Here is a 27,244-nt window from a genome sequence, read left to right as displayed (position 1 = left end):
GGTTTGCTGTCTCTGGTGGACAAGAGTTTCACAGCTTTAAGAAAAAAAACAAAAACATAACTTGCCTGCACCCTTGGCCTTCAGTCCACACCAAAGTTTTGGTACATACGGACAGACAGACGGATGGTGCATGACAAACTGATGACAACACTACAGCAGTAGGGTTAGGGTTAGCAATACCCTGACACTTACCGAATACGTTTTGGTTTTGTACTCATACTCGTCATTGTCATGGAAGTTTCTAGCACTCTGGACACCATTTTGAAACAAGAACACAAAAACTCCCTGAATTTGGGTTAAAGCAAATATATTGTTACATGTAAGAATATTGAGATAACAGACCACAGTCGTCCGAAGCCTTGCCCCCTGCTGTCTGACCAACAGAAGAATTCTCAAAGCTTATATGTTTATTCTTTTCCGTGTTAGGTTTACTACGAATTGATTGGTTTTCAACTCCACCTATATAAACATTTTACCTTAACCAGTAAAAAGGGACACATGTTCAGTTAGGTCAGTCGTGTTTCCTTACAGAGAAGGTCGACAGTAAGTCTGTGACTCATCATTTTGTCGACAGTGAAGGAAGCAACAAGCTGGACATGTTCACAGCAGGTGCTCATATGTTATGCAACCTTTAAAATGGGAAAATTGGACACTGCAACATTTCACTTTTCTTCGTCATCATCTTCCTCTTATCTGGGTTCTGGATGGGGTGGGGGGCAGCAGCCTCAGCAGAGGAGTCCACACAGTCTACCCAGACACTCCCACCAGCTGTTCCAGGGGAATCCTGAGGCGTTCCCAGACCAGACCACAGATAGAATCCCTCCAGCGTGTCCTGACTCAGCCCCGAAGTCTCCTCCTGGACGGACATATCCTAAACCCCTCCCCAGGGAGGTGTCCAGGAGGCATCCTCACTAGATGAACCTCCTCCACTGACTCCTCTGGACGTGGAGGAGCAGCGGTTCTACTCGGAGTCCCTCCCAGATGTCTGAGCTCCTCCCCCTATCTGTAAGGCTGAGCCCGCCCACCCTGCAGAGGAAACTCATTTCGGCCGCTTGTACTCTTGAAGGGCCAGATGAAGAACGGTTCAGAAGACCCTTCAGACCTGGGGTTGGGGCCTGTGGGCGAGCGCCTGGCAGCAGAACCTTTGCCCATGGGGTCCAGCCGGGCCCAGTCCAACCCGGAGACATGGGCCCGTGGTCCTGTGGGCCCACCACCTGCAGGGGGAACCAGAAGGGTCCGGTGGTTTGTCGATCAGACCGCAGACCAAAGGGGGGCCTTGGTGGTCCGATCCTCAGTTATGGAAACTGACTTTTGGGGCATGTTTTGGTTCTGGATCTAAATAGTGGTTTTAGGATTCATGCTGGTCTTTGAAACACTTTTCACCATTTTGTGACATTCGATTAACCCTGTAATTAAAAAGACAGTGAACAGCTCTTCAGGTAGAACGTTCTCTTCACTGACATGATTCTACAATGAAAAGGATCATTTCATCTCTAATATGTATTCAGGTATCGTTCTGCTGGGTGATACTTTTATAAATATTTGGAGTCGGATCATTTCCCCATCTCTCTTGTGGACATTATTTACATATTTATTGCTTTGTTTTTCTTGTTTTTTTCCATTACTATAACTCCTGGAGCTCCGTGTGTTGGATTATCAATGTGGGTATTTGTTTTTATTGATCTGTATCAGGGATCTTTGGGTTTCTCTGCATTTTTCAGCCCCTGATATTAACTGTTCACTGTAGTCTGTTCTTGTGTTTTGGACCAAATGTTCTAAACCACTAACTATAAAACATCTCAGTGCCTTTTGACACTTTTGGAATGGAACTTCACTGCAGGTCAGTTGATAATGGATGGAGGTTGGATTGAAAGGAGTATAGAAGGGGATGGAGAACCAGGGTGAGGAGCAGGGACGAGGCTTTTAATCCTCTGACATCTGGAACGTGTGTTGAAGGAAAGGATGAATGATCTGAGGAGAAAAAATAAGATGGAGATATGAGTCATGACTCCAGTCAAATCAGTGATCTGTTGAAGTTTTTTCTTATATTTTCTTTGTGTTTCAGTTTGGTTTTACAAGTGCATCCTTTTTTTGTACAATATTACATATATTTATTGACTTTTATTTATTTATTTATTGGTTTATTTAATACTGACCATGCACATTTATGAACATTGCTGTATAAAAAATGCACCCATGTAAATATGCCAGAATTAGTAAAAATAACTACTTTTCATCTGCAGTCCATAGACATAAAACAGCCAACATTAATACATCACTCGTTAGCTATAAATAAAAAAATTAAAAATACAAATAATGATGACATAGGCATCATCAAAACAAACAAACAAAAATAGACATAAATATCACAGCGGCATTAGCCTATACATTCACTTCAATACTTACATATAAATTTAACAAAGTGTATGGGTGATGAAATGTATGTCAATTAAAAATGAGTGCATCGCTGTTTTTTTAACATTATACAAACACATTAGACATACATATACACACAATTAACTCGCACCATGATAAATTAAGATGTTCCCTCATAACAGTGGTAACAGAAATATGATCAGTAATAAAACTGTAGTTAAAGAAATCATAATAATAATAAAATAACTTAATAATAATGATCATCCTCAAAAATCAAACAGATTACATGTTTCCCTCAGTTATGATATTCATATATGGTTTGTAGAGTTTGTAAAAGTCAAGTTTTTCCTTTAACATTTTTAATTATTTGACTAGATTTACTTTTAGTATTAGTTTAGAGTGAGTTTTTAGGTATTTTGAGGTAATTCTTGATTTATTAAATCTGAAAAATGAAACCATTGTTTAATATTTGTTCAACAAGAGCCAAAACAAACCTGATTTTATCTTTATCTGTGCCTTTTATTTCAGTTTAGTTGCATAATTCAGTATAGTTTTCATCCATTTTTCATTGTCATTGTCCTTTTTCTTACTCTCACATCTACGTTTATATTCCGTCTATACTCCCAGATGTTTCAGTTTGATCTGAACCCGTAGTGCAGAGGTGAAATGTCCCATAAACAACTGGACTTTGGCTTCATGGGATGAGTTCTGGACCAAACTGAGCCGTGGTTTGATTCATACATATATAGACTTTTGCTCCAATTACTGAAAATAAGTAAAACTATTGTGTGCAATTACTCAAAAGAAGAAGAAAAAGCTCTACAAGAAGGAAAAAGGAGCCGCAGCAGCACAAGGAGAGGAGTTTAAAACAGAAATATGGTCTGATGAAGTCATAAAAAGTCTGTAAAAAACACATAAAACGTCCGAAGAAAGAGAACGACAGACAAGAGGAGGATATTAAAGAACGGAAAAGTAATTCCACCTAAAGATCATAAATCGTTGGAGCTGTAAAGCTGCTGGATGCCGCTTGTGCTTTTATTTTTATCCTGTAAAAAATGATGTATGGGGTAAAAGTATAAAGCGTGTCTGTTGGTCTGTCAGCGTTTTGTTTCCATGGCGTGAATGAAACTATTATTTTGTCTGTATATACTGTATGTTGAACTGGATCCTTTTACTGTATTGTATATTTTGAGTTCGCTTTGCTTTTTATCATTGTTTCTGCATCTTCTTTGGGGCAATGTCTACAAATTCTGTTCACAGTTTTGACAATTTTTTATTTTTGTATTTTTTTTTACAATTTTTTTATTTATTAAAAATGTGCCTTTACTTATAACGGTCCATATTTTGATGGTTTATAACATGTAAATGGTTACAGATATCCACATAGTTACTATTGATCACTGATAGGAAGTTATATATGGACTTTCATTTGGGTTCATGACCTTTGACCTTGGGTGACCTTGAAGGGTCAAACTCAAGGTCACCAATATTTACATTTCAACCATCTTTTTCTCTGATGAAACTCCTGGTTGGATTAATTTTAAAAAAAAAATTATGTACCTTATTTGAGACAGTGTTTACAAACTATGTTCACAGTTTTGAGAAACTTCTACAATGAACAACTAAATCTTGGACAGACACACACACACACACGCACACACATACACACACACACACACACTTTGTAGAGAAAAAAAAAGAAAAAAAAAACAACAAAACTTTAATTTTAGTTTTTTTTTTAACTCTTTTTTTATTGAAATTACAACAATGACAATATAAAAAAGTCATATACAGTATCCAATAAACGTGACTTCAGAACAAGAACACTACACCTGTACTCACATATACACACACAAAGTGAATAAAATAACGTTCCATTACCTTTTAGTGAAAATTTGGTTTTCCCCAAGATTTTTGAATTTTTGTATGAATTTTTTAAATAATAAAAATGTTCTTTTCCTTCTAATGGTCCATATTTTGATAGTAATAGTATAGTTCCTATTGATCACTGGTCAAAGTCATATATGGGCTTATTTTATTGATTTTGTTGATTATTTTGTTCATTTTTGTTCATTTTTTTTTAAATTATTTTGTTCATTTTTGTTAATTTTGTTGATTATTTTGTTTATTGATTATTTTAATTTTTGTTCATTTTTTGGATTTTTTTTTCATGTTGATTATTTTATTCATTTTTGTTCATTTTTAAAATTATTTTGTTAATTTTGTTGATTACTTTGTTAATTTTTGTTCTTTTTTTTTTGGGATGATTTTGGTCACGTTGTTGATTATTTTATTCATTTTTGTTCATTTTTTAAATTATTTTGTTAATTTTTAAAAATTGATTATTTTGTTAATTTTGTTGATTATTTTATTGATTTTTGTTGAAATATTACAAATGTTCCTTTCCTTCTAATGGTCCATATTTTAATAGTTTATACCGTGTAAATGGTTCCAGATATCAGTCTAGTTCCTGTTGATCACTGATAGAAGTCATATATGGACTGTGATTGGATGAGTTGAGTTGTCTTCCAGTGAAAGTCCCGCCCACTTCTATAGTTAGATTGATCTGCATCCCGACCACAGGACTGGAACATAGAACAGAACCTGACAACCTCACACATTCAACTGGTTCTGATCCACATAGAACAGACGCTGACGTACAGGGACACTGGAACTATTTTTTGCTAAAGTTTTGATTTTGTGAAGCTCACAGAGATGCGACCTCGTCTTATTTTCCTCTTATTTCCCCGCTGACCTGACCACACACACATCACACACACTCATCTACAGACCATTCACAGTGTTGTATAAGGAAGTAGAAGCATTTCTGTGAAGTTCTATTCTCCTGCTCACAAAAGGGCAGCGTGAAGCCGAAGGTAATTGGATTAAACTGTGCAGAATGGAACAAAAACACCAACACTGGTTCAGACTTTCAGGTGTGAAAGCTTTTATGGTTTTGTATTTTAACTGTAATTACCCCAATCTGGACCCAAAAGTGTGTTTCTTATGATCTGCAGGCATCACACACTCTTTATTTAATGCTGTTACAGTTGCGGAAAGAATTATTAGACCACCCCTTGTGTTCTTCAGTTTCTTGTTCATTTTAATGCCTGGTCCAACTAAAGGTCCATTTGTTTGGACAAATATAATGACAACAACAAAAATAACTCATAGTAGTTTAATTTCAGAGCTGATATCTATGCATTTAACATGTTTTCTTGATAATAACCAAAATCACAATCAATATCTATGTCATTGTACCGACAAAAACAGTGCTTTTATTCATTCCATGTTTTCTTTTCTGTCTGTTTCAGTCACATGACACACACAGGAGTTAGGACTGGATTGCGGAACCATTGTTTCTGATGACTTTGGATGGTCTAATAATTTTTTCCGTGACTGTATTTGGCTCCAGACAGGCTTTTTTTTTTCAGATTTCTGTCCTAAAATGGCTCTTAAGATAATAAAAGTTACTGACCAACCAGGCAGGCGACCAGAGTTAATTTTACACTCCCCAAATCAAGAACAAACGCAATGAAACAAATGGTAATATACAGAGCTGTGCAAGAATGGAACAAACTACCAGAACACGTCACACAAGAAAACTGTAAAACGAAATTCAAGAAGTTAGTCAAGAAGCATCTGTTGACCACTGTTTTTGATGACTTTTGATGATCTAATATTTTTTGCCACGACTGTATGTGTGCATATTAGTCTATAGTTGTGCATAAATAAATAATAAATACATTTCATCATATTTTACCTTTATCTGAGAATGGAAGCTCCTGTGTTTTTTTTTTTTTTTATATATTTTTATTTCACAAAAGAAAATCCTCCAGATGCAGTACAAACATAGCTCATTCATTCGTTCATTCATTTGTTTATTTCGAACATTCATAGAATACATGCAAATTCAAAATTCAAAAAAAAAAAAAAAAAAAAATCATTCATTTATACTCGAAAAGGAGTGGGAAGAAGAAAAACTTATTTAATCCCACCCCCAATTCTCATCTTCAAATAACTTAACATAACATTTTAAATACTCACTCCTGTCCTTTAACTTCAAACCAGCACAATGAACAAAATAGAACAAAAACAGGCCTATACCAAATTTGAATAAACTCATTTGACAGTATTTACATTGCATAACCAAAATGTGTGTTTAAAAAAAAAGAAAAATAGAAACAAAGTACATTTCTGGTGGTGTTAGCACAGGTAACAGTTAACCGTCAACTTACATGATAATAATTACATACCAACAAAAACAAAAAACTGCAGTACCACAAGTGGTAAAGAACAGCAATAATTACATACTAACAATGGTAAGAAAAAAAAACAAAAAACTGCAACAGCACTAATGGTAAAGGGCAGCACATACCAGCAATGGTAAGAACAATAGCAGATGGTAACGGACAACACAGACCAGCTAGATGAGGAACAACAAGCACACATTAACATATAAGACAGAGTATTTATGGAACATCAATTTTAAGACCCTCCATCTTTATACTGGGACCAGACCATATTTTTGTATAGCAGTTTAAATCGGTGGTCTTACATAGTGATACTGGGTCTTACATTTTGCATTTCTCCTTTGTGCACTCTTCCCACCCCCCACCCCTAAAGGAATAAACCAACTAAACACACTCAAAAGTAATATGCCAAAAACATAGAAGTCTAAATATAAAAAGAAACAATAAAATAATAATAATAACACTAATAATAATAATAATAATAATAATAATAATAATAACAACAATAATAAGGGTAGCAACATAAGCATGAGCATAGTGATGCATGCTGGAACATAAATAGTAGTAGTAGGGCAGTATTCATAACGTACAGTCTCAAACTTCCTCCATACTGGAGCGTAAAGGCAACGAAAATGCATTAAAGAGATGGCCACAATTATATTTATCCAAAGTCAGTTTTTCTAAAGGTAAAAAAGAAGACAACTGATCATGGAAAATTTTAAAAGATGGAGGGGAATCATTCTTTCAAAATAAAAGTATGCATTTCTTTGCGAAGTAAGTGATCAAAATTAGTATCCTGCATTTTTTATGATCCAACTGTAAATTATAGGTGTCATTTAGTAAATATAAACTGCAGCTTAAATCAAATTTTAAGTCCAAGACTGACTGAGTGAGAGAGTGAATGGAGCTCCAATAACTTTTTAAAAGGTGGCAGTCCCAGCACATGTGCATGAATGTCCCTTCCCTCTTTTTGCATCTGTAGCACACTGACGACATAACCCTTGATATTTTACGCATTTTTATTGGAGTTAAGCAGATTTTATGGATGAATTTAAAATTAGCTTCCTTGATTTTATTACTTGAAGAAGGAAAACGCTCCTGTGATTTAATGATTGCACCTGGTCCATGATGTTTTGTTGAGCTCTAGTTGATGATAATGATGATGATGATGGTTTGTGTGTGTGTGTGTGTGTGTGTGTGCGTCCTCCCATTAACTACACAGCTTTGAAGTCTTGTACAAACACTGTGTTACTGCCCCTGAGTGTTGATGGGAGGTGTGGGCCAAATCATTCATCTGTGTGTGTTTGTGTGTGTTTTCAGAAGTGGGGTGGGGGGGTGAGGAGACGAGGCCAAGAGACACCCCCTCGACACTCCACACCACACACACCCCCTCAAATTATATCGGCATGGCTGCTGTTGCCAAAGCAACTGTCCCAAGTGTAAGGGTGGGGTGGGTGCAGCTGGTGTTGCAGGGCTCTGTCAGGGTGGGTGTGCGACTAAAGAATGTGCTTTTTCCTACTGAATAAGAGCCATTCATCGCTGTGAGGTCAGTTTGGAAGGCATTGGACTGTGCTGAAACTTTCCACAGATTCTGCCCATACGTGACTGTTAGTGGGGAAAGCAGTCAGAGTGCACCATGGGTCGGCGTGTTCGTACGGACGCGTGGATGCTAAATCTAAACTGGTTTCGGTTTTGGACATGTGCTGCTGACTCACCGACTGCACCCACTTTCTATCTTTTCAATGTGTGTGTGTGTGTGTATGTGTGTGTGGACAAAACCACTTTCAGTTCCCTCTCAGATCTGAGCGTCTTCCTTTTTTTTGCCGTGTTGCTGATTTAACGCTCCCCAAAGTGAAGATGTGAGCTGGATCTCAGCCTGTCTGTCCCAACAGGGTCTCATGACGCTAACAGATGATGAATGTCGCTGGTGTTTCCACTGCAGAGGTGGTTTCACATTCAATTTAGCTGAGCTTTTGCCTTTATATTGAATTAAGCGAGGTCATGTCGCTCTTGCGGCTCGTACGCTGTAATTCAGCTGAAGTGGCGGATGGCTCGGTAGCCGGAGCCAAACATGAGCGCCAGCAGGAGTCCTGTGAAACAAATGGGCCGCCTGTGGAAGGAAGTGGAGCGCTTGTATTTTTAACGTAAGGATATAAAACTCCAGTCATTCAGTCCCACAGACTTCTGACCACAAAACGGACAGAGGATCAGCCCTTCATTAAATATGTTGAATTTCTTTCGTTTATGTCAAATGTCACATGGTTATGTCTTATTTTAGTTTGTTTTTTTCCCAATTGTCTTTTTATTTTCATGATTCACACATTTATTCACATAACAATTCACCATTCTCATCCATTCATCTGTAAATTACAACTGAATCACACAGCGATGCCCCCGTGAGTCCACAGGCCGTACAGATAAGGATGATTGGTCCCTCCCTCAGTGACAGAAAAGAGGAAATTTACACAATACAAAATGAAGAACTACACTACCTAGAACAGGAATGCTGGGCTGCACATTTGTGATACATATAAACATCGATACAAAAGGGTTAAAAAGGGAAAAAGGTGTGAAATGGACATAAGACATGGCCTTAGATAAACACTGGTTGAACCAGTGTGACATACCTAATCCATCTTACCCATCTTCAAAAACACACCTTGTTGTAGTCTTTTTAATAGATATACTTTTTCAATATACAAATTTTGCAGTATACAAAACAGAAAAATAAAAAACAGATCACAAAAGTTAGAGCATCTAGGTTCAGCCTTTGGACATTTAAATACAGACAGGTTCAGGACAAATGAAGCAAGAAAGTCAGAATAAGCATATATATAAGTATAAGATTATACGGCTTCAAGGATTTCTGATTAACATAAACATCCCATTTTCCCAATAGTTTTGACATTTTTCAGTAGTGAGTCTTAATAAGAAGCTCAGCCTTTCCATGTCATACATTTCATTCACAACAGTTGTCCAGTTGTTGGATTTCCTCATCTCATGTGAGATCTTGTTGTCATGTTATTGCAAAAGTAATTCTTTCCATCTTAAAAATGTCATAAATGATGTCAATCCACTGGAATTTTTTCTAGTTTTTGCCACTTCCTTGTTATGGCTTTCCTACAAGCAGCACTTAAGATCTGAAATAAATAATAGTCATCAGAGGAGACCTTTTCAGATGGTAGAACACACGTTCTGCCCCCTCGAATTAAAGCGTGAGGGGGCAGTGGGAGGCTTAGAGGAATTAATAAAGTATTTATAAGTGTCACTTTAAGGTCTGGTAGTGATGCACGAGTTGGGTTTTTTTCAACCTGTGGGGCTTTTGTGGAATTATTTGACCCGATCCAACCCGCCCCGCAAATAAACTGACATTCCTCTGACCCGCCCCAACCCGACCTGCAAGTAACCCACTGATCCACGCATCACTAATGTACGGTGCAGACCACACCCCCATATAATATCTGAATGGACCTGTCCATAGACACACTACAGCAGTGGTAAACATACGGCCCATGGGCCAAAACCAGTCCGCCAAAGGTTCTAATTTGTCCCACAGTATGAATTTGGAAAGTGCAAAAATGACACTAAAGTTATTAAGAGTCAAAGGTGTCATAGTTATTTTAGTTCAGGTTCCACATTCAGACCAACTGTGATCTACAGTGAAATAATAGAATAAGAACCTATAAATAATGACTCCAAATTTAAATCAGAATTTTATTATAAAAAGTCGGTATCGGATCGGTATCAGATCGGTATCGGCAAAACTAATTGGATCGGAAGCAAAAAAATCCAGATCGGGACATCACTGTTGAGAACCTGACAAATTCATCTGGGTATTGATCTTTGATAGAACATGCCAGTCAGATCCAGGAACTGTTTTAATGGTTTGGGAAACCGGAGGAAACCTCTGGATAAACTCCACACACAAACACTTGGGTTTTGACTCCGAATCGATCCCGGAACCTTCTAGCTGTGAACCGCCCCGCTGCATGAAGTATAAATAATGAGACTATTACTAAATAAACCCGACTACGAGCACTTCCTCTGTTCAAATAAACCATTTCAGTCGTAGTCATGCGTATTAATAACCGCTTGTTTTCCTTGATGAAGCCGAATACATTTTGTAATAAACTTCCGTCACACCCCTGATGTTCCTTATGTTCTTCCTTTGAATACAAATAAGCGTCGCCACTGACAGATGATGCACAGATCCCCCACGCAGCCCGACTCCACGCCCAAACCCCGAGTCGGAACGAGCCTTGAACTTTTTTTTTCCTTTGTGAACTATCTGGCGTCTCACATGTTCGGTTCCCCCCGCTGACGCCGAAGACTGATTTGGAAAATGAATTTGGGGCGTTTTGAAGTCGAGGCCAACCGCAACGAAAACCTAGAAGAAAAACAAACAGCGGAGTCACGACTCGGTTAAATCCTTTGTGCCGCCGATTCACCCACTGGGATTAATGAAGCCAAGATCAGTGTGAAGCAAAACAATTTACCTCCGCGTCCGTCAGCTGAATATTAACAAAGTACCCCAGTGGGTGATAAGCCGAGAAGTCCCACTGAGAGAAAATATACGTGTGTGCTATCTGCGTTGGTTTCCACTCCCACTGTGAGAGTTTCTCTGTTTCAGATTATCTCCGTCATGTCTTCCTCTTCCTCTCTGCTCATTCATCTCTTGTTCTACCCATGACTGTCGGTCTGTTTTTCTTCCTCCTTTTCATTCTCATTCCTCAACCTTTCCTTTTTTTTTTTTTTTCTCCTGTGCTTCTGGGCATCTCCTCCTCCTTCATCTTTTCCTTTTCTTTCATTTTCTCTCTCACCCGTCATCCATCCAATCATCATTTTTCACCCTGTCATCATATCATTTTTTCCTCTCGCTCTCATCTTGCCTTTTCGCCTCCACCTATCCATCCATCACTTTTTTTTCCCCAGCTGTTATTGCTCTACACCCCCCCCACACTCTCTTTGCTGCTCGTTCCCCTTCATCCTCCTCAATCCCCCCATCTGTCCGTCATCCTCTTCCTCTCCATCCTCTCTCTCCCCACCTGTCCTCTCCCATTCTCCTTCATCCCACTCACCCTCATCGTCATCATCTCCATCTATCGATTTTCATTCATTTCTTCCATCAGGACTTTGCCCCCCCCCCATACATCACCACGTCACGTCTTTCCAACTCTCATCTCGTAACTGTCGTCACCCATCTCGCCGTTTTTATCCCGTTGTCACTTTGTCGTGTCATTTTAATCATTTTCCCTCCCGTCTGACGCTCCCTCTCCTCCATCTTTGACGCCTTCTCATCTTTTTAACTTTTCCAATCAATGCTCTCTGACTTCCAGTGCAGTTGGGGTTCTAGTTGGGGTCGTGTCGTTTGGTGGATTATGTGTTTTTTTATCTATAAAACTGCATTCCCACACATTATTTTTACATTTGTAATTGCAGTTTATATAAAAACCATGCAGTTTTTTTTTTTAGTTTCACTTTAAATCCAGAAGAGAAAAACAGTAAAAGAAATATGAGGTGTTATCCGGAAGTATTGTTCTACATTTTAAAAAATAACTAGTACTGGTGCTTCTACTACTTCTGCTGTTATTACAAATACTTTGTTCAGTTGGCCTTGGAGACACTTAACACCAAAAACTAGGGATGCACAATAACTATCGGTACCAACATTTATTGGTCTGATATTGGGGGGAAAAAAAAAAAAAAAACGTCATTCAGATAATTCCGATAATTAAAGTTTTCACTGACAAATAGAGCACATAATAATAAATCTAAATTGCTTAGATTTGGTGCATTTCACCAGTACATAGTGCACGTTGTTGCCGTGCCAACCACCATAAAGAAGAAGAAGAAAAAGGAGGAGAAAGAACAAGGAGGAGAAAAAGGTGGAGGAGGAGAAGAAGAAAGTGGAGGAGGAAGAAGAACTAAAGAGGAGGAGAAGATGGAGGAGGACAAAGAAGAAAAAGGCAAAGAAAGAGAAGGAGGAGGAGGAAGAAGAAAAAGGAGAAGAAGAAAGTGGAGGAGGAGGAAGAATAAAAAGGCAAAGAAGAAGGAGGAGGAGGAAGAGGAAGAAAAAGGAGAAGGATCTGTATAATGTCTTTATGCAGAGGAAAAGGCTGAATGTGGACAACATCCATTAAACTGGGGGTGTGGTTGGGATTTTTACAGAGGTGAAAGTGGGCGTGGCTGCAGATGTCCACACCTACTTGGGTGATGGTTGGTCACTGTTTGAGCAACTTAGCAAAGATAAGAACATCCCATAATAACTTTATACCTTCATAAGCCTCAGAATCGAACTCGCTCATGTAGAAGAAACGCTGACATTTAACCGTTAAAGTCTATTTACATTTCCAGCTGAGTCCAGTGGAAACAATGACTCTAGTTTTATCATTTCTTTTCTATGACTCTGACAGTTGTTTCTTTCTGGTTCTCATGCTCATAGTTTTCGTTTCCAAAAGTTTTGTTAAAGTATTCACTCCAAACAGTTTCCAGAAATCCCAGGTTTTGTGTTTAGTTTCCTTTGGCTCAGTGTTCTTTTCAGATCTATTTCTGCATATAGAGCTGATATTTCCACGGCTAACAGGAAGTGTAAACAGACATCACATGGCTCACAGCTTGTTGCTGGTTAATTGGGCAGAGTTTTGGTCACCTGTCATCTTCTGTTAGACACTGTGATGAATATGGACCAGGTCCAACCATATGGGATTCTGTAAATGTCCTTCCATGTCTGCAGTGTCTCGTCTGGCATTTGGACAGAACCAGTGGAGTGTGAGCTGGACAGAGTTTCCAAAAACCTGCATCTGGCAGTTTGTGTCATTATCAAAGCCCACATTTATTTGAATTTAACACAGCAGTTTAGCAGGTACGTGGAGGGGAGAAGGTGGATGAAAAAGAACATCACTGTCCTTCCAAACTGTTTCTATTTTTACACCATCAAGAAGCAGCTTCAACAGCAAATCAATGAACCAATCAATGAAAATAACCGCACAAACGATTAAACAAACGAACAAGTAGAAGAATAAGGTTTTAATATCATCATAAAACCATCAGATCAGCACAAGACGAACAGCTTCATCTGAAAAATCCAACAGTGACAAATGTGAATGTTCTTCTGGTTAGTTTGGATCAGAACATGGACTGTAGGTCATAAACTATGTTGGCTGCTGCGTTAAAACACCAAACTCTCACACACACACACACACAGTAACTGATGGAGGCAGATTTAAACCAGTAACACCCCCCCCCCCAGGTAAAAGGACTTTTTCTGTTGGAGGAGTCTGGTAATAAAACAGTGGAAATATTCTCAGTCCAGTGTAGACTAAAGCTGCGGTGGGATTTAAAGGTCTGTATACTTTACTATTAATGTCGTCCTGTCTTCTTCTCCAACGTGGGTGCCTAGAAAATCAACAAACTCCACCCTTCAGCTCCACATAGTTCAGTCTTTTCACGTCTGTAGTTACTTTTAACATGTACAATACAATGTTTCTGCTGGTAAGGTTTTGCTGTGGCGCAGCACCACGGTAAAATTCTTGCCACCACACTATATATTTCATACAAAACAATTGTCACCGTCGCATTAGACTTATTGTACATACTAGCGGCGTTGTACCTGTGGTGCTATTGTACGATAGCATGAGAGGCTAAAACCTCCCAGCATACCTCACAACATTTGAATACGGACATAAAATGGTGCCTAGTAGATAGTCAGGTAATGTTTCTATTCATTTGGTGAGTTTGGCGGCTATCGGGCATGTGAAGGCTGAGGAAAATCCGTACTAACACCCTCCTGTGCTCCAACATCGATCGGACGATGATCAGACGGACGGACACAGAACGTGCATTATATAGTAGGATATATAATAGTCCAGGGCAAACGTCCTGCCCCTTCAAATGGAAGTTTGCAAAGCTTCAGGAGGTAGGGAAAAGACAAATGATTAAGTTTCATTTTCACTTCTGCGGGTGGCACAGTCCACACCATCCCGTACCCCCATAGTATTCTAAGTAGGACGGAAACCGGCAGAGCCCTGCCCCACGCCGCCACCTGCCATTAAGTTTTTTCCCAGTTTTGAGAAATTTAGATTTGTCAATTTTTGATGAATTTTTGAAATATTCTAAATGCTCCTTTCCTTCTACTGGTCCATATGTTGATGGTTTAGAACATGTAAATGGTTCCAGATATCAGTCTGTTGATCACTGATAGAAGTCATATCTGGACTGTGATTGGATGAGTTGAGTTCTCCTCCAGTGAAAGTCCCGCCCACTTCTATAGTTAGATTGATGTGCATCCAGACCACAGGACTGGAACACAGAACAGAACCTGACAACCTCACACATTCAACTGGGGATTGATTCACATAGAACATGACGCTGACGTACAGGGACACTGGAACTATTTTTTCTTCTCAGCCAACTTCTGACCAAAGGGATATTGTAATCGTTTTATCGTCTGTCCATCTGTCTGTTCAAAGACATAATCACATTATCTGTAGAATGTATTGACATGTCTGCACACATTTATACTGTGGTTCATGTTGTCACGGAAGTGAAGAATACTGATAATAGTTGACCTTGACCTCAAGGTCAAATGTCCTTGTGCAGTTATAGTGCACAAGTACTTAGAAAAGTACTTAGAACAGTGCTATATAAAACCAATGTATTATTATTATTAGTAGTAGTAGTGGTAGTAGTAGTATCTAAGTACTTTTAAAATATAAATATGTATGTAATAAGTTTTACACCAAGACAATCTAATCTAAATTATAGGGCAGGAATTTTAACAGAATCTTACAGTATATTTGTCTGAAGGGGATTAAAAGAGTGCAGTAAGTTATGTTTAGTAAATGATTAAAGGGAAGAATAATTTTCAGATAAATGACTAATGAATGTAACTGTTAGTTGAAGCCTTGTGTGTGTTCACTGTTTGTAGTGAGATTGTCTAGAACAGTCACACACATCTTTTTTTTCTTTCGTTAAATTTTTTCTCTCTTTTTTTTTTTTAAAACTTGTCTATCATCCTAACAGTAGAATGGTAGTCTGGCTCCTTTTGGTGCTGAACAAATGTGCTTTTCCAAGGGGAACTTCATAAAGTATATGAGGCTCCCCTTGATATTCTACCGTCTTTATTATGAGTTTAGTTGAACTACATTTTGATGCCGGACCTGACATGAAGGAACAGTGTGGGGGGGGGGAAGAAGATGGTGAAGACGCTGAAAAGACGGTATCAGCAATACCAACAATGACAACCACAGTGATAATTATAATGGAAACAAGAACTAGAAGCAGAACTGAGTAAACTGGGCATATGAGACAAAACAAAACAAAAGAACCACACTTGCATCTGAGGACGTCCTGTTTATTAACCCTGAAGGAACATCTGTTAGTGGAAGACGATCTGAGTTGGTTCCTTTCGTGTCTTTTCAAAGCGAAACCATTATTGGACCGAAACCGTCCAAATGAAGGTCCGTTCAGTAGGAGGATGCGGTTCCATCTGCTCCCCATCCTCGGTGTTTCAGGCTCGTCTTCAGAGGCTTCTGTGTTCGCTCATCAGCACATTTCATCATTCGTACATCTCTTCATCTCCTCCTGACTCTCCTGCCATGTGTTTCTCCCTGAGGTTTTAATCCCACATGCCCGATAACATAACATACAGCGCATAAAGACCAGATAGCGCCGAGTGTCCGAGGCTTCGGAGTCATTCATCAGCCTCTTCATGGATTTCACATCTGCTGTAGTTTAGATAACGTAAAGAATCAAGTGTCAGCAAAAGTAAAGACACAACACTAACGCCAAATGTCTAAATTATAAACACAAGATAAACAAATGGACCAGACAATCTGCAGCCCTCCACACTATTTCAGTTTTATCTCTGTTTTCTATAATCCCCAAAACTGTACAGTGAACGTGGTACAAAGAAGCCCTTCAATTGGCAGAACAGACCGTCATGAATTCATTAACTCACATTTAGTCTAAACAGTCCATGTACGTCACTGTTCTGTGTAAAGCAGTTACAGAAAGAACTACAAAACACCAGGTTATGCAATTAATATGCAAAATACCTGTTTTGAACATTAACCTTCTGGATATCTGGGTGAGCGTTTTATGCACACTTTGTACTGTATGTTGTAACAGTCATATTATTTTTCACTATTTGTTTTAGGTCAGAATTCAAAAGTTGTTCATTTTTGCATGATTTTTAATCCATAAAAACGCAAACAGCAGCCGACAACCTAAACCATCTACTGATCTAAACTGTTTAATACCTGTTGATCCATTAATCCTATCAATCCATGTCAATAATTGGTGTAAAATACAGTTCTTTATCTTTTCATGGTCATCAGATATGACCCATTTGGACGTTCAGGGGCTCCGTAGTTACCGTGGAAACACTGCCATCTTCTACAACATTGATTCACCAGTAAAACCCATGGAGTTGGATCACTGACAGTGGATGGACACACTGGGGTTATGTTCAGTTAATGATGGATTTTACAGAAAAAGACACTTCTTTAGTTTTCTGTTTTTGATAAAATAACCCTCAACTTTAACCTGAGGTTTTATGAACATCTACATGATCAGTGAATTAAATATAGGAAAATACATGATGTTCACTGAAAAAACTCAAAATACAGAAGATAATGTCATAATAAATGGTGATAAATCACTTAAGAAAAGTTAAATATAGGGAAAAAAATATTTTGGAATGGTCATAAAATAGCACTGGGTCTTTATGGGTTAAAATTCTGACCCATCCACTAAATAACTACACTAACACCCTTCTCCAAAGTGAGTAAAAATGCACATTGACATATTTTAGCATTTAATATTCACATTATTTAACCCATAAAGACCCAGCACTACTTTAGAGTCAGTTCCCAAATAAAATATTACTTTTCTTAAGTGATTTATCACCATTTATTATAATCTTATCCTCTGTATTTTATCATTATAAATCAGGTATTGTCCAGTTTTTAATTCACTGATCATGTAGATGTTCATAAAAGCTCTGATTAAAGTTGAGGGTTATTGTGTCAAAAAGACATAAAACTGCAGAAAAAGTGACGTTTTCGTCCAATCTGTCATTAACTGAACATAACCCCAGTGTGTCCATCCACTGTCACTGATCCAACTCCATGGGTTTTACTGGGGAATCAATGTTGTAGAAGATCCAGATCCACACGGTTTTCAGTCTGCACATGAATGTCCAGAACGGTTCCATCCACAAGTGCTTCTCTTTAATGAGAGTTTCCCTTGAAGAAGATAAATCACTCATGTTTTATTAAAAACTGAACTCATATTCTGAGCTGCAGCTGCACTGGGCTACATTTTATGTTAATTAAATTCATTATCATTATCCTGACTCATCCCGTTGGTCCTCGGGGGCCGCTTAGCTCCAAAACTTTTCTCTGCTCTCCCTCTTGTCTTTTCTTTTTTGGTGCTGTTTGCTCTAAAGCGTTTTGGAAGGGCTTGTTTTTCGGAGTTCAAACAGATTGTACCAGCTGTTTCTGCCTCTGCGCTGTTATTTGGAGCTGCCACAGTGTAAGCCAGGCCTGGTGTACGTTCTTAAACTGAGGCCGAGTCCAGTCCACTGCAGATCCAACACAGACTGAAGGTTCCACTCCTCTATCAGCTGATCTCCTGCTCCATAGTTCTCATAGTTTACATGATACAGCAGCAGCGTAATCACTGAAGAAAAACATGTAATCTGCACTGTCATCGTCCACAGTTTCATAAGACTGTTATCTGTGATCTGTCTGCAGATGTACAGCCCATCTGAGGCCAAGTGTGTGTTTGTTTATTCACAGTAACAGTACAGGTTCTGTGTTGGACTGATACTGAAGACCTGGAACAGACTGGACTGTTCATCTGATTATCTGACCAATAAAAGGAAACTGGCAGGATTTTCCCTTTTTCATTATGAGGCTCATCCAGACAAATGATATAAAACCAATGCAGAGGGTATTAAAACTCAACTAAATGACTTTTCTCAGATCTAATGACAGTTTTGTCTTTAAAGGCTCTATATAGAGTATTTATACTTTAGAAAAAAAAAAAAGATCATTAGATTTTTTTATTTTATTTATTTTTAGATGTTTTAACCTCCTGAGACCCAGGAAGTGTCAGAAAAGTACAAGTTTTTTTTGTTTTTTATTAAATAAGTGCCTATATTGGAAACATCGTGATGCAACAGTTTTTTCAGATGCAGTTTTTAAAATTTTTATGGAATGTCCTTAGTGGTGGATAGTTTTCTTTTCTTTTTTTTTTTTGTATGAAGTTGTGCAACTCTTGTCCACAAATGTGGACAGAAAACTCATAGGTGGGTCTGAGGAGGTTAAATGTTTTATTTATTTTTTATTCATTTTATTTTATTTTTTAATTTATTTTTCCTTATTTTATTTTATTTTTTAAATGATTTTTCAAATTTGTTTTTAATTAATTAATTAATTAATTAATTAATTTTTTAAAATTTTTAACTTTAAATTCTTTTTCTTTCTTTCTTTCTTTCTTTCTTTCTTTCTTTCTTTCTTTCTTTCTTTCTTTCTTTCTTTCTTTCTTTCTTTCTTCTTTCTTTCTTTCTTTCTTTCTTTCTTTCTTTCTTTCTTTCTTTCTTTCTTTCGTTTTTTTTAATGACCATTAGATGTTTAGAATAAAGACGTATGAAGTTCTGCCAAAGATGCCAATGTAACGTATTGGATTGTCGTTGGATTGCTGGGGATTTATGTGACCACTAGAGGGAGTAGTGAGTCACTCTGCCAGCCAAGCCCAAATTGAGGATGAGAACCAGAAAGAAACAACTGTCAGAGTCAAAGAAAAGAAGTGACATCAGCTCTACATGGAGAAATAGATCTGAAAATAAAACTGAGCCAGAGAAAACTAAACACAAAACTTGGGATTTTTGCAAACTGTTTACACATTGTGAGTGAATACTTGTGGAAACAAAAACAAGGAGAATGAGAACCATAAAGAAACAACTTTTAGAGTCAAAGAAAAGACTTGATAAAAATAGTCGTTTTCTCCACTGGACTCGGATGTAAATGTAAAGAATGGAGTTGGATTTAGTTTTTTTCCTCTACATGAGCGAGTTTGATTCTGAGGCTTAAGAAGGTATAAAGTTATTATGGGATGTTCTTATCGTTGCTAAGTTGCTGTTTGTTTAGCCCACGGTTCAGACTAAACTGTGACAGTTCTGGCCTTGTTTGTTGGATTCAAACAGATCTTTAGTTCAGCTACTGTCGACACAAACCGAACAGAAAACAGGTGATTAGTGGTTTTATTGTGACTGTTTTAGTCTAAAAACAGAGCTAAGCTAACACAGCTAAGCTAACAGAGCTATAATGTAAACTATCAGCTGATGCAGCATCAGCATTATCAGACACAGTGTTATTTTAGTGACTGTTCAAATAAGTGTCTATGGGTTTTGGTTTTTGAATAAAACTTGATGATTCTATAAAACAGATGTATGTAAACAGTGAGTTTTATCTTTTATTCAGTGTCTGATTCAGTCTGTGGTTAGGGTTGGTTCATTAGTGGTTTTGGCTCCAGACTGACCCCTGTTGGTCAAAGTTGGAAATATCAATACTATATAGAGCCACTAAGTTTTTTGATGATCTTTTTCCAAAGTTTTGTACAGATTTGGTTTTAATAATAACTGAGAATGATGTCCTTTTACATTTATTTTTAATCTTTTGCTTATTAACTTATTCACCATCCAGACATTAATTAAACCATCTGAAAACCAAAGGAAACTATTATAATGTGTATTTTTATCCACACATTCTCTATCATATTCCATCAAACCATGTTACATTTACAGTTAATGATTATTTTTAGATTGATCTGCATGTCTGCTTGATCACTCATCATTTCATCCTGAAAATGACATAAACAAAAGGCTCATAATTCACACAAACACTCACTTATTCAACCAGTTTAGTCTAAAACACGACAAAGAGAGCATCGGACTCTCCCATCACAATCATCAGTATGCAGCTTATTTATGTTTTTGGCGTGACTGACCAATGAGTAATCGTCAGACATTTAGAAGAGATGTCACAAATGAAACCCTGTGAGAAACACCAGAGCCAGAGGTTTTTTTAAATTCAGTTTGTGTTTTTTTATTTCTGCAGCTGCAACAACTTGAATTTTCGCTGATTGATTGGTCTGAGGATAATTAACATGCAGATGTTTGACAGTCCATCAAGGTTCAGTCTTTTCTTAAATATCTTGGCTTTGGTTTTGTTCAGTTTCAGGGTCTGATGATTATCTTTGATCATAAACTGAATATCTCTGGCTTTTAGATTGTAATTGAATAAGACTCTGTTTACATCATCTGCATGAGATGTTCATGGAAAATAATCAGCTGAAGAAATGTTTGAGTTGTTGCCATATTTATCAACCGTTGAACTATGTATGCGTGTGTTTTTGCCTTCCTCGCCCCTTTATGGTGCACTCAGTGGGATTAATAAAGGCAGTGATGCAAGTTTTTTGGTTGCAGATAATCAGATAATCCCTTCGCCTCCTTCATAAATCTGCTGTTGATGCCTTCGTCTAATGTAAAACTCCTAAACGTTGTTGTTTCAGAGCTGATCCAGAACGGGCGCCTGCTGACGCTGCCCCTAGTGGCCGGAGACCTGCACTCCCTGATGCCCGACGAAGACGGGAGGCGTCTGTACGTGGCCATGAAAGACAACCTGCTGTCCACCAGCCTGGACGACATCACACAGAACCCACGCAAGGTTAGACACACAACACACAACGCAACATAACGATACAACAATACAAGATGTGACACGAGATGGCACGACGACACAATAAAACAGGATACAACAAAACAAGACACGACGTAACAGCAAAACGACACAACTATACAACAATACAAGATGTGACATGACACAGCAAAACGGTACACAATAAATCATGATACGACAAAACAAGACGTGATATGACCTGATACAACACGTAATGTGATATGAGACTACACCGCATGAGACGACAAAAAAACACATATGATGCAAAACAAGCCACAGCAGACCATGATATAATAACACATAACACTAGGGATGTCCTGATCCGATCTACAGATTGGTATCGGTTGCCGATATGGCATTTTTTAGAAGATCGGATCAGATTGGATTTAGTCATGAGATCAGGCCGAGTTTGGGAAGGGTGGGGGGGACGTCCTGGCCCCTCAAATTAAAGTTTCTGGAGGTGCGGAAAAGCAGCACAACTGTGAGGTTTAGAGGAACCAGTAAAGCGTCTGTAATTTTCACTGTCACTCTGCGCTTGTACTCATTCTGAGGTCCGGTTGTGATGCGCGAGTCAGGTTTTTTTCAACCTGCAGGGCTTTGGTGGAATTATTTGACCCGACCCAACCCACCCCGCAAATAAACTGACATTCTGTCGACCCACCCCAACTAGAGCCTCACCGATTAATCGACCAATTATAGCTTATCACCGATTAATCAACATTGGCCAGTATCTAACTGATTTATTAACTTTTTTGCTGCGGAGATTCTGTCGCTCGCGGCTCGTGTGTGTGTGTGTGTGTGTGCGCTGCCCGGACAGTTAGAGGAACAGTAAAGCCTGTCAGTATCACTTTCACTTCCACTCAGACAATCACGCTATCACCCCCCCCCCCCCCCCCCCCCCCCACACACACACACACACACACATACGATCACAGAATCACGGACCGCTACCCACCCCCATTCTGATCCCCCCCCCCCCCCCCCCCTTCCGGGGAGACCGAAGGGGGGAGACAATTGTAACACAGGTCAGTTGTAACTCTTGCATTTGCTCCAATCAGGAACAACTTAGGATTCACCTCATTCACTCTGCACATGCTCAGTTTAGTCCTTAGTCCACATGGTAAGTTGTAGTGCTGTGAGGCAGACACATCCAACTTTTTGAGGGAAAACATAATTTTGTGGTCACTAATATTTTTTGCTCTAATTATTTTTGTGATTGCATAGCTTGCTTTGTAGTTGGACTCATTAAAGTTAGGTGTTGCTTACATTTTAAAGAATGATTTACCAAACAATTTTTATGTCACTACTTATAAAATATAAACTTACATCTTTTTCAAAAGTCTGCTCTCCCCAGCATAAAAACTACCACATCTACAACCCCTGGTTCCTACAGGTCACAGACTAGTTGAATATCAGACTATTATACAGCGTTTGAAAGTTGTGTAAATTATCTGTGTGAGATGAACAAAGATTTATGCAACTGTTAATCCACCTGTCCACAATTATCTAATATAAGATTATTATATCCTGTGTAGATCAGTGTTCTGATTTCATATACCGGCCAATATATCAGTTATCGGCCAATATCAGATATCAGCTGATATATTGGATATCGGCTTTTTTTTAGCCCCCAGTATCGACATCGGCCCCAAAAATCCCATATCAGTTGGGTTCTAGCCCCAGCCTGACCTGCGAGGAACCCGCTTCACATCATTAACACACGGCACCGAACGCACCCCCATATAATACCTGGACAGACCTGTCCATAGACACACTACAGCAGTGGAAAATAGAAGGTTCTAATGTGTCCCACAGTATGAATTTGGAAAGTGCAAAAATGATACTAAAGTTATTAAGAGTCAAAGATGTCATAGTTGTTTTAGTTCAGGTTCTACATTCAGCCCAACTGTGATCTATAGTAAAATAATAGAATAACCTATAAATACTGACTGCAAATTTAAATCAAAATGTCATTGTAAAAGTCGGTATCAGATCGGTGTTGGATCGGTATCAGCAAAACTCATCCTAAAAAAAATTGGATCAGAAGCAAAAAAAATCCAGATCGGGACTTCACTAACAAGGATATAACAGAACACAACACAGTACGACATGACACAGAACGACACAATATGAAACGATACAACATGGTACAACATGACACGACATGATAAAAGAGGATGTGATATAAAGCAACATGACATATGACACAACACAATGTAACACAACATGACATGACACAACAAAGCCAAACAAAACATAATGTAACACAACACTATACAACATGTCATGACTCAGTGTGACATGTTACCACATGATTAAACCAGGCCAGTGTTGTCATAGAATCTGAATAATATTAAACCAGGACCATGAGAACAAACTGAATGAACGTCTCACTGGTGTGTTGCTGGAGCTCAGGAACACTACACACTCTTGTTGACTTATCTGATGTGTGTCGGCTTTGAGTCGAACAGTTCCTGACGATGTGTAGAGGAAGTTCACGCCCTCTGACTAATATCCTCTGTGATTCTATCTCATTCCTCTGAAACATGTTGTGTGTTTCTGCTGTTTATCTACAGCCTCTGTGTTCAGGTTTAACATTTATCCCACAAACATCCAAAAAACCACTGACGACCTAAACCATCTACTGATCTAAACTGTTTAATACCTGTTGATCCACTAATCCTATCAATACATGTCAATAATTGGTTTAAAATGTAGTTCTTCATCTTTTCATGGTCATCAGATATGACCCATTTGGACGTTCAGAGGCTCCGTAGTTACCGTGGAAACAGTAGTCGCTTTTCCATTGCACATCTGCGCAAAACTTTACCAATATTTACTAAATGTTGAAAGAACAGAAGTGCGTAATATCAGTTTTTCCATTAAATCACAAATGCAATGATTTGTTTATTTTTTATCGCAAGATGACATGAGAGGTCATTCTATAAACATGGTGATGAATGTAAATATCATGTTTATTTACAGATATATTCATTATTATTATATATTACTCTATCTGTTACTAAATTAATAAATGATTCCGTTTCCTGGAGTGTCCACACATACCGACACGTTTCTTTTAAAACTCTTCTTCTTCTGTTGTTGTAACGTCTGTCAACATCTGTTTGTTTTTTTTTTTATTCAGTGACTGTAGTTGCAGAAAAAGGTCTTTCCATTCATTGCAGTTTTGTGTGATATACCATTTGTGCTACACCTGAAAAACCTCCTCTTGCCAGCGCAAAAACTTTTAATCGAAAAATGGGAGTTTTGGCAAAATTGTTATTTATGTTTTTATGCGTAAGTTATATTTGCGCAATTTGAGGATCAATGGAAAAGAGACTAATGTCATCTTCTATAACATTGCTTCACCAGTAAAACCCATAGAGTTGGATCAATGACAGTGGATGGACTCACTGGGTTTATGTTCAGTTAACGAGAGATTTGCCGATAAAACTCACCTTTTTTTTCAGTTTTCAGTTTTTCAGATGTAACAACTCTCAACTTTAATCAGAGATTTTATGAACATCTATATGATCAGTAGATTAACTATAGGAAAATACCTGATTTTCACTGAAAAATTAAAAATTCAGATGATAATATTATAATACATGACAACAAAACACTTAAGAAAGGATAAATAGAGAGACAATGTCATTTTTAAAATTGTCATTAAAGTAGTTCTGGGTCTTTATGGGTTAATATTCCTAAAAACATCGGACATTTGACACAGATCCAGTTCTTTGTGCCTCGCTGTCTCATATAAGACAGTATGTGGATGTGTTTTTCTTCCGTCCCTGTTGTATTTAACCCTATTCCTCCTGTAGACCAACCGTATAAATCATCTTCTCTGAGGAACACATGTAACTGATGATTCCTGTAACATGGGTCCACAGTGGGGGGGCTTCTCAGAATCCAGCATTTACTGGTATTCAGGAAACAGGGACCACTCAGACCTACAGGGAGAAATAACATGTTTATTAAAGCTCCAGTGTGGAAGAGCTGGAGGATTTAGAAGGATCTGATCACACAAATGAAATATTCATTATGTTTTAATTCATGGATAATAACCTTAGAAAAAGACGTCCACCATGTTGGACATCCTCAGTGTCACTGGTACTGTCCATCTGAGTGTGGACTGGGGTTCATGTCCTCTCAACTGGATCTAATGAAGGACTTCTGTTGGGGGGGGGGGGGGGGGTCTGTGTTTTTTTTTTTTTTATGTCAATGGTCAATGGGCCAGGAGCTACTGTCAGGACCAGCATCGTCTTCGTCATCGTCTTCATTGTCATCTTTGTCCTCGTTAGCAGTTTCTTCAAACATCTTCTCTGAAACTACTGGTCGGGTTCATTTCTAATTTTATATGTATTTTCGTTGGGACAATGTCCACAACGTTTGTTCAGTTTTCAGAAATCTTGATTTTTGAATTTTGGATGAATTTTTTTAAATACCACAAATGTACTTCTATTTATAATGGTCCATATTTTGATGGTTTATAACATGTAAATGGTTACAGATATCAGTATAGTTCCTATTGATCACTGATAGAAGTCATATATGGACTTTCATTTGGGTCCATGACCTTTCACCTTGAGTGACCTTGAAGGGTCAAACTCAAGGTCACCATTGTCTAGATTTCAACAATCTTCTTCCTTGAAACTACTGATCAGATTAATTTCAGATTTTTTTGTACCTTCCTTGGGACAATGTCTACAAAGTTTGTTCACAGTTTTGAGAAATTTAGATTTGTATTTTATTTTTTTTAAATATTACAAATGTGTCTTTACTTATAGTGGTCCATATTTTGATGGTTTATAACATGTAAATGGTTCCAGATATCAGTCTGTATCATAATACTGGAAGGTCTCACAGTCTCACTGTGTGTGTGTGTGTGTGTGTGTGTGTGTGTGTGTGTGTGTGTGTCTGCACAGTTCTGAGAAATTCAAGCGTTTTTCACTGGCCAATTTGGTTCCTATAGTTGAGGAATAGTCCCATCTCCACATTATTTTGGGAGATATTAGTAATTTTGGAAAACAATAGCCTTATAATCTTGGTGCGGGCAACGCACTTTGGGGTCAGCCGTAGCCTAGACGGCTGGAGAGTTGGCTTGTGACCGAAGGGTTCGATTCCCTGGACTGACGGAAAGTTGTTGGCTGATGTGCCCTTGAGCAAGGCACTTAACCCCCCCCCCCCCCCCCCCCATGTGCTCCCCAGGTGCCTGACATAACAAGCCCACTGCTCCTAGCCTGCAATGTGTGTGATACATGATCTAGTGATGGTTAAAGGCAGAAGATAAATTTCAGTGTGTGGTGCATGTTTGTGTGACAAACTACTACTGACAAAATGAAGATTCTGTTCTATTAGGAAGAAGATAGGAAGTGCAGTACCACGCTGCATGATGGGAACTGAAGTTAAAAACTAACTTCAGTCCTTAGATATCAGCATTGGTTGGTGGTTCCCTACGGGTCAACGCATGAGTCTCGTTCCTAGTGATCACTGATAGAAGTCATATATGGACTTTGATTGGATGAGTTCTGTTCTCCTCCAGTGAAAGTCCCGCCCACTTCTATAATTAGATTGATGTGCATCCAGACCGCAGGACTGGAACATAGAACAGAACCTGAATTCACCTGGGGACTGATTCACATAGAACAGACGCTGACATTCAGGGACACTGGAACTGTTTGGCTTCTGTAGGGGGGGGTGGTGTGTATTATGTATGGTGTGTAGTTGTTTATGTCACTAAATGCACACACTGAGCCTTTGAGATGAAGGTGTTATATGTTGTACATTTTCTGTAAAAGGTTGAATATGTTCAGAGGCTGTTCGCTCCATTCCTCCTTCCCAAAGGTACCGGTGTTAACTCCATCTACT

General features: G+C 38.4%; 1 protein-coding gene across 2 annotated transcripts in view; it reads left to right on the top strand.

Moving 5' to 3' along the window:
* Positions 1 to 27,244, top strand: part of sema3h (sema domain, immunoglobulin domain (Ig), short basic domain, secreted, (semaphorin) 3H) — a 164,854-nt gene that overhangs the window by 40,839 nt on the left and 96,771 nt on the right. For both annotated transcript variants that reach the window (XM_030138875.1, XM_030138873.1), the window contains exon 2: positions 21,207 to 21,361. In XM_030138875.1, the coding sequence (XP_029994735.1) occupies positions 21,207 to 21,361 (155 nt within the window). The remainder of the gene's footprint in view (positions 1 to 21,206; positions 21,362 to 27,244) is intronic.

The sequence above is a fragment of the Sphaeramia orbicularis genome, chromosome 7 (assembly GCF_902148855.1).
Source record: "Sphaeramia orbicularis chromosome 7, fSphaOr1.1, whole genome shotgun sequence".
In the NCBI taxonomy this organism is placed as follows: Eukaryota; Metazoa; Chordata; class Actinopteri; order Kurtiformes; family Apogonidae; genus Sphaeramia; species Sphaeramia orbicularis.
This window is presented reverse-complemented; position numbering and strand designations above follow the sequence as displayed.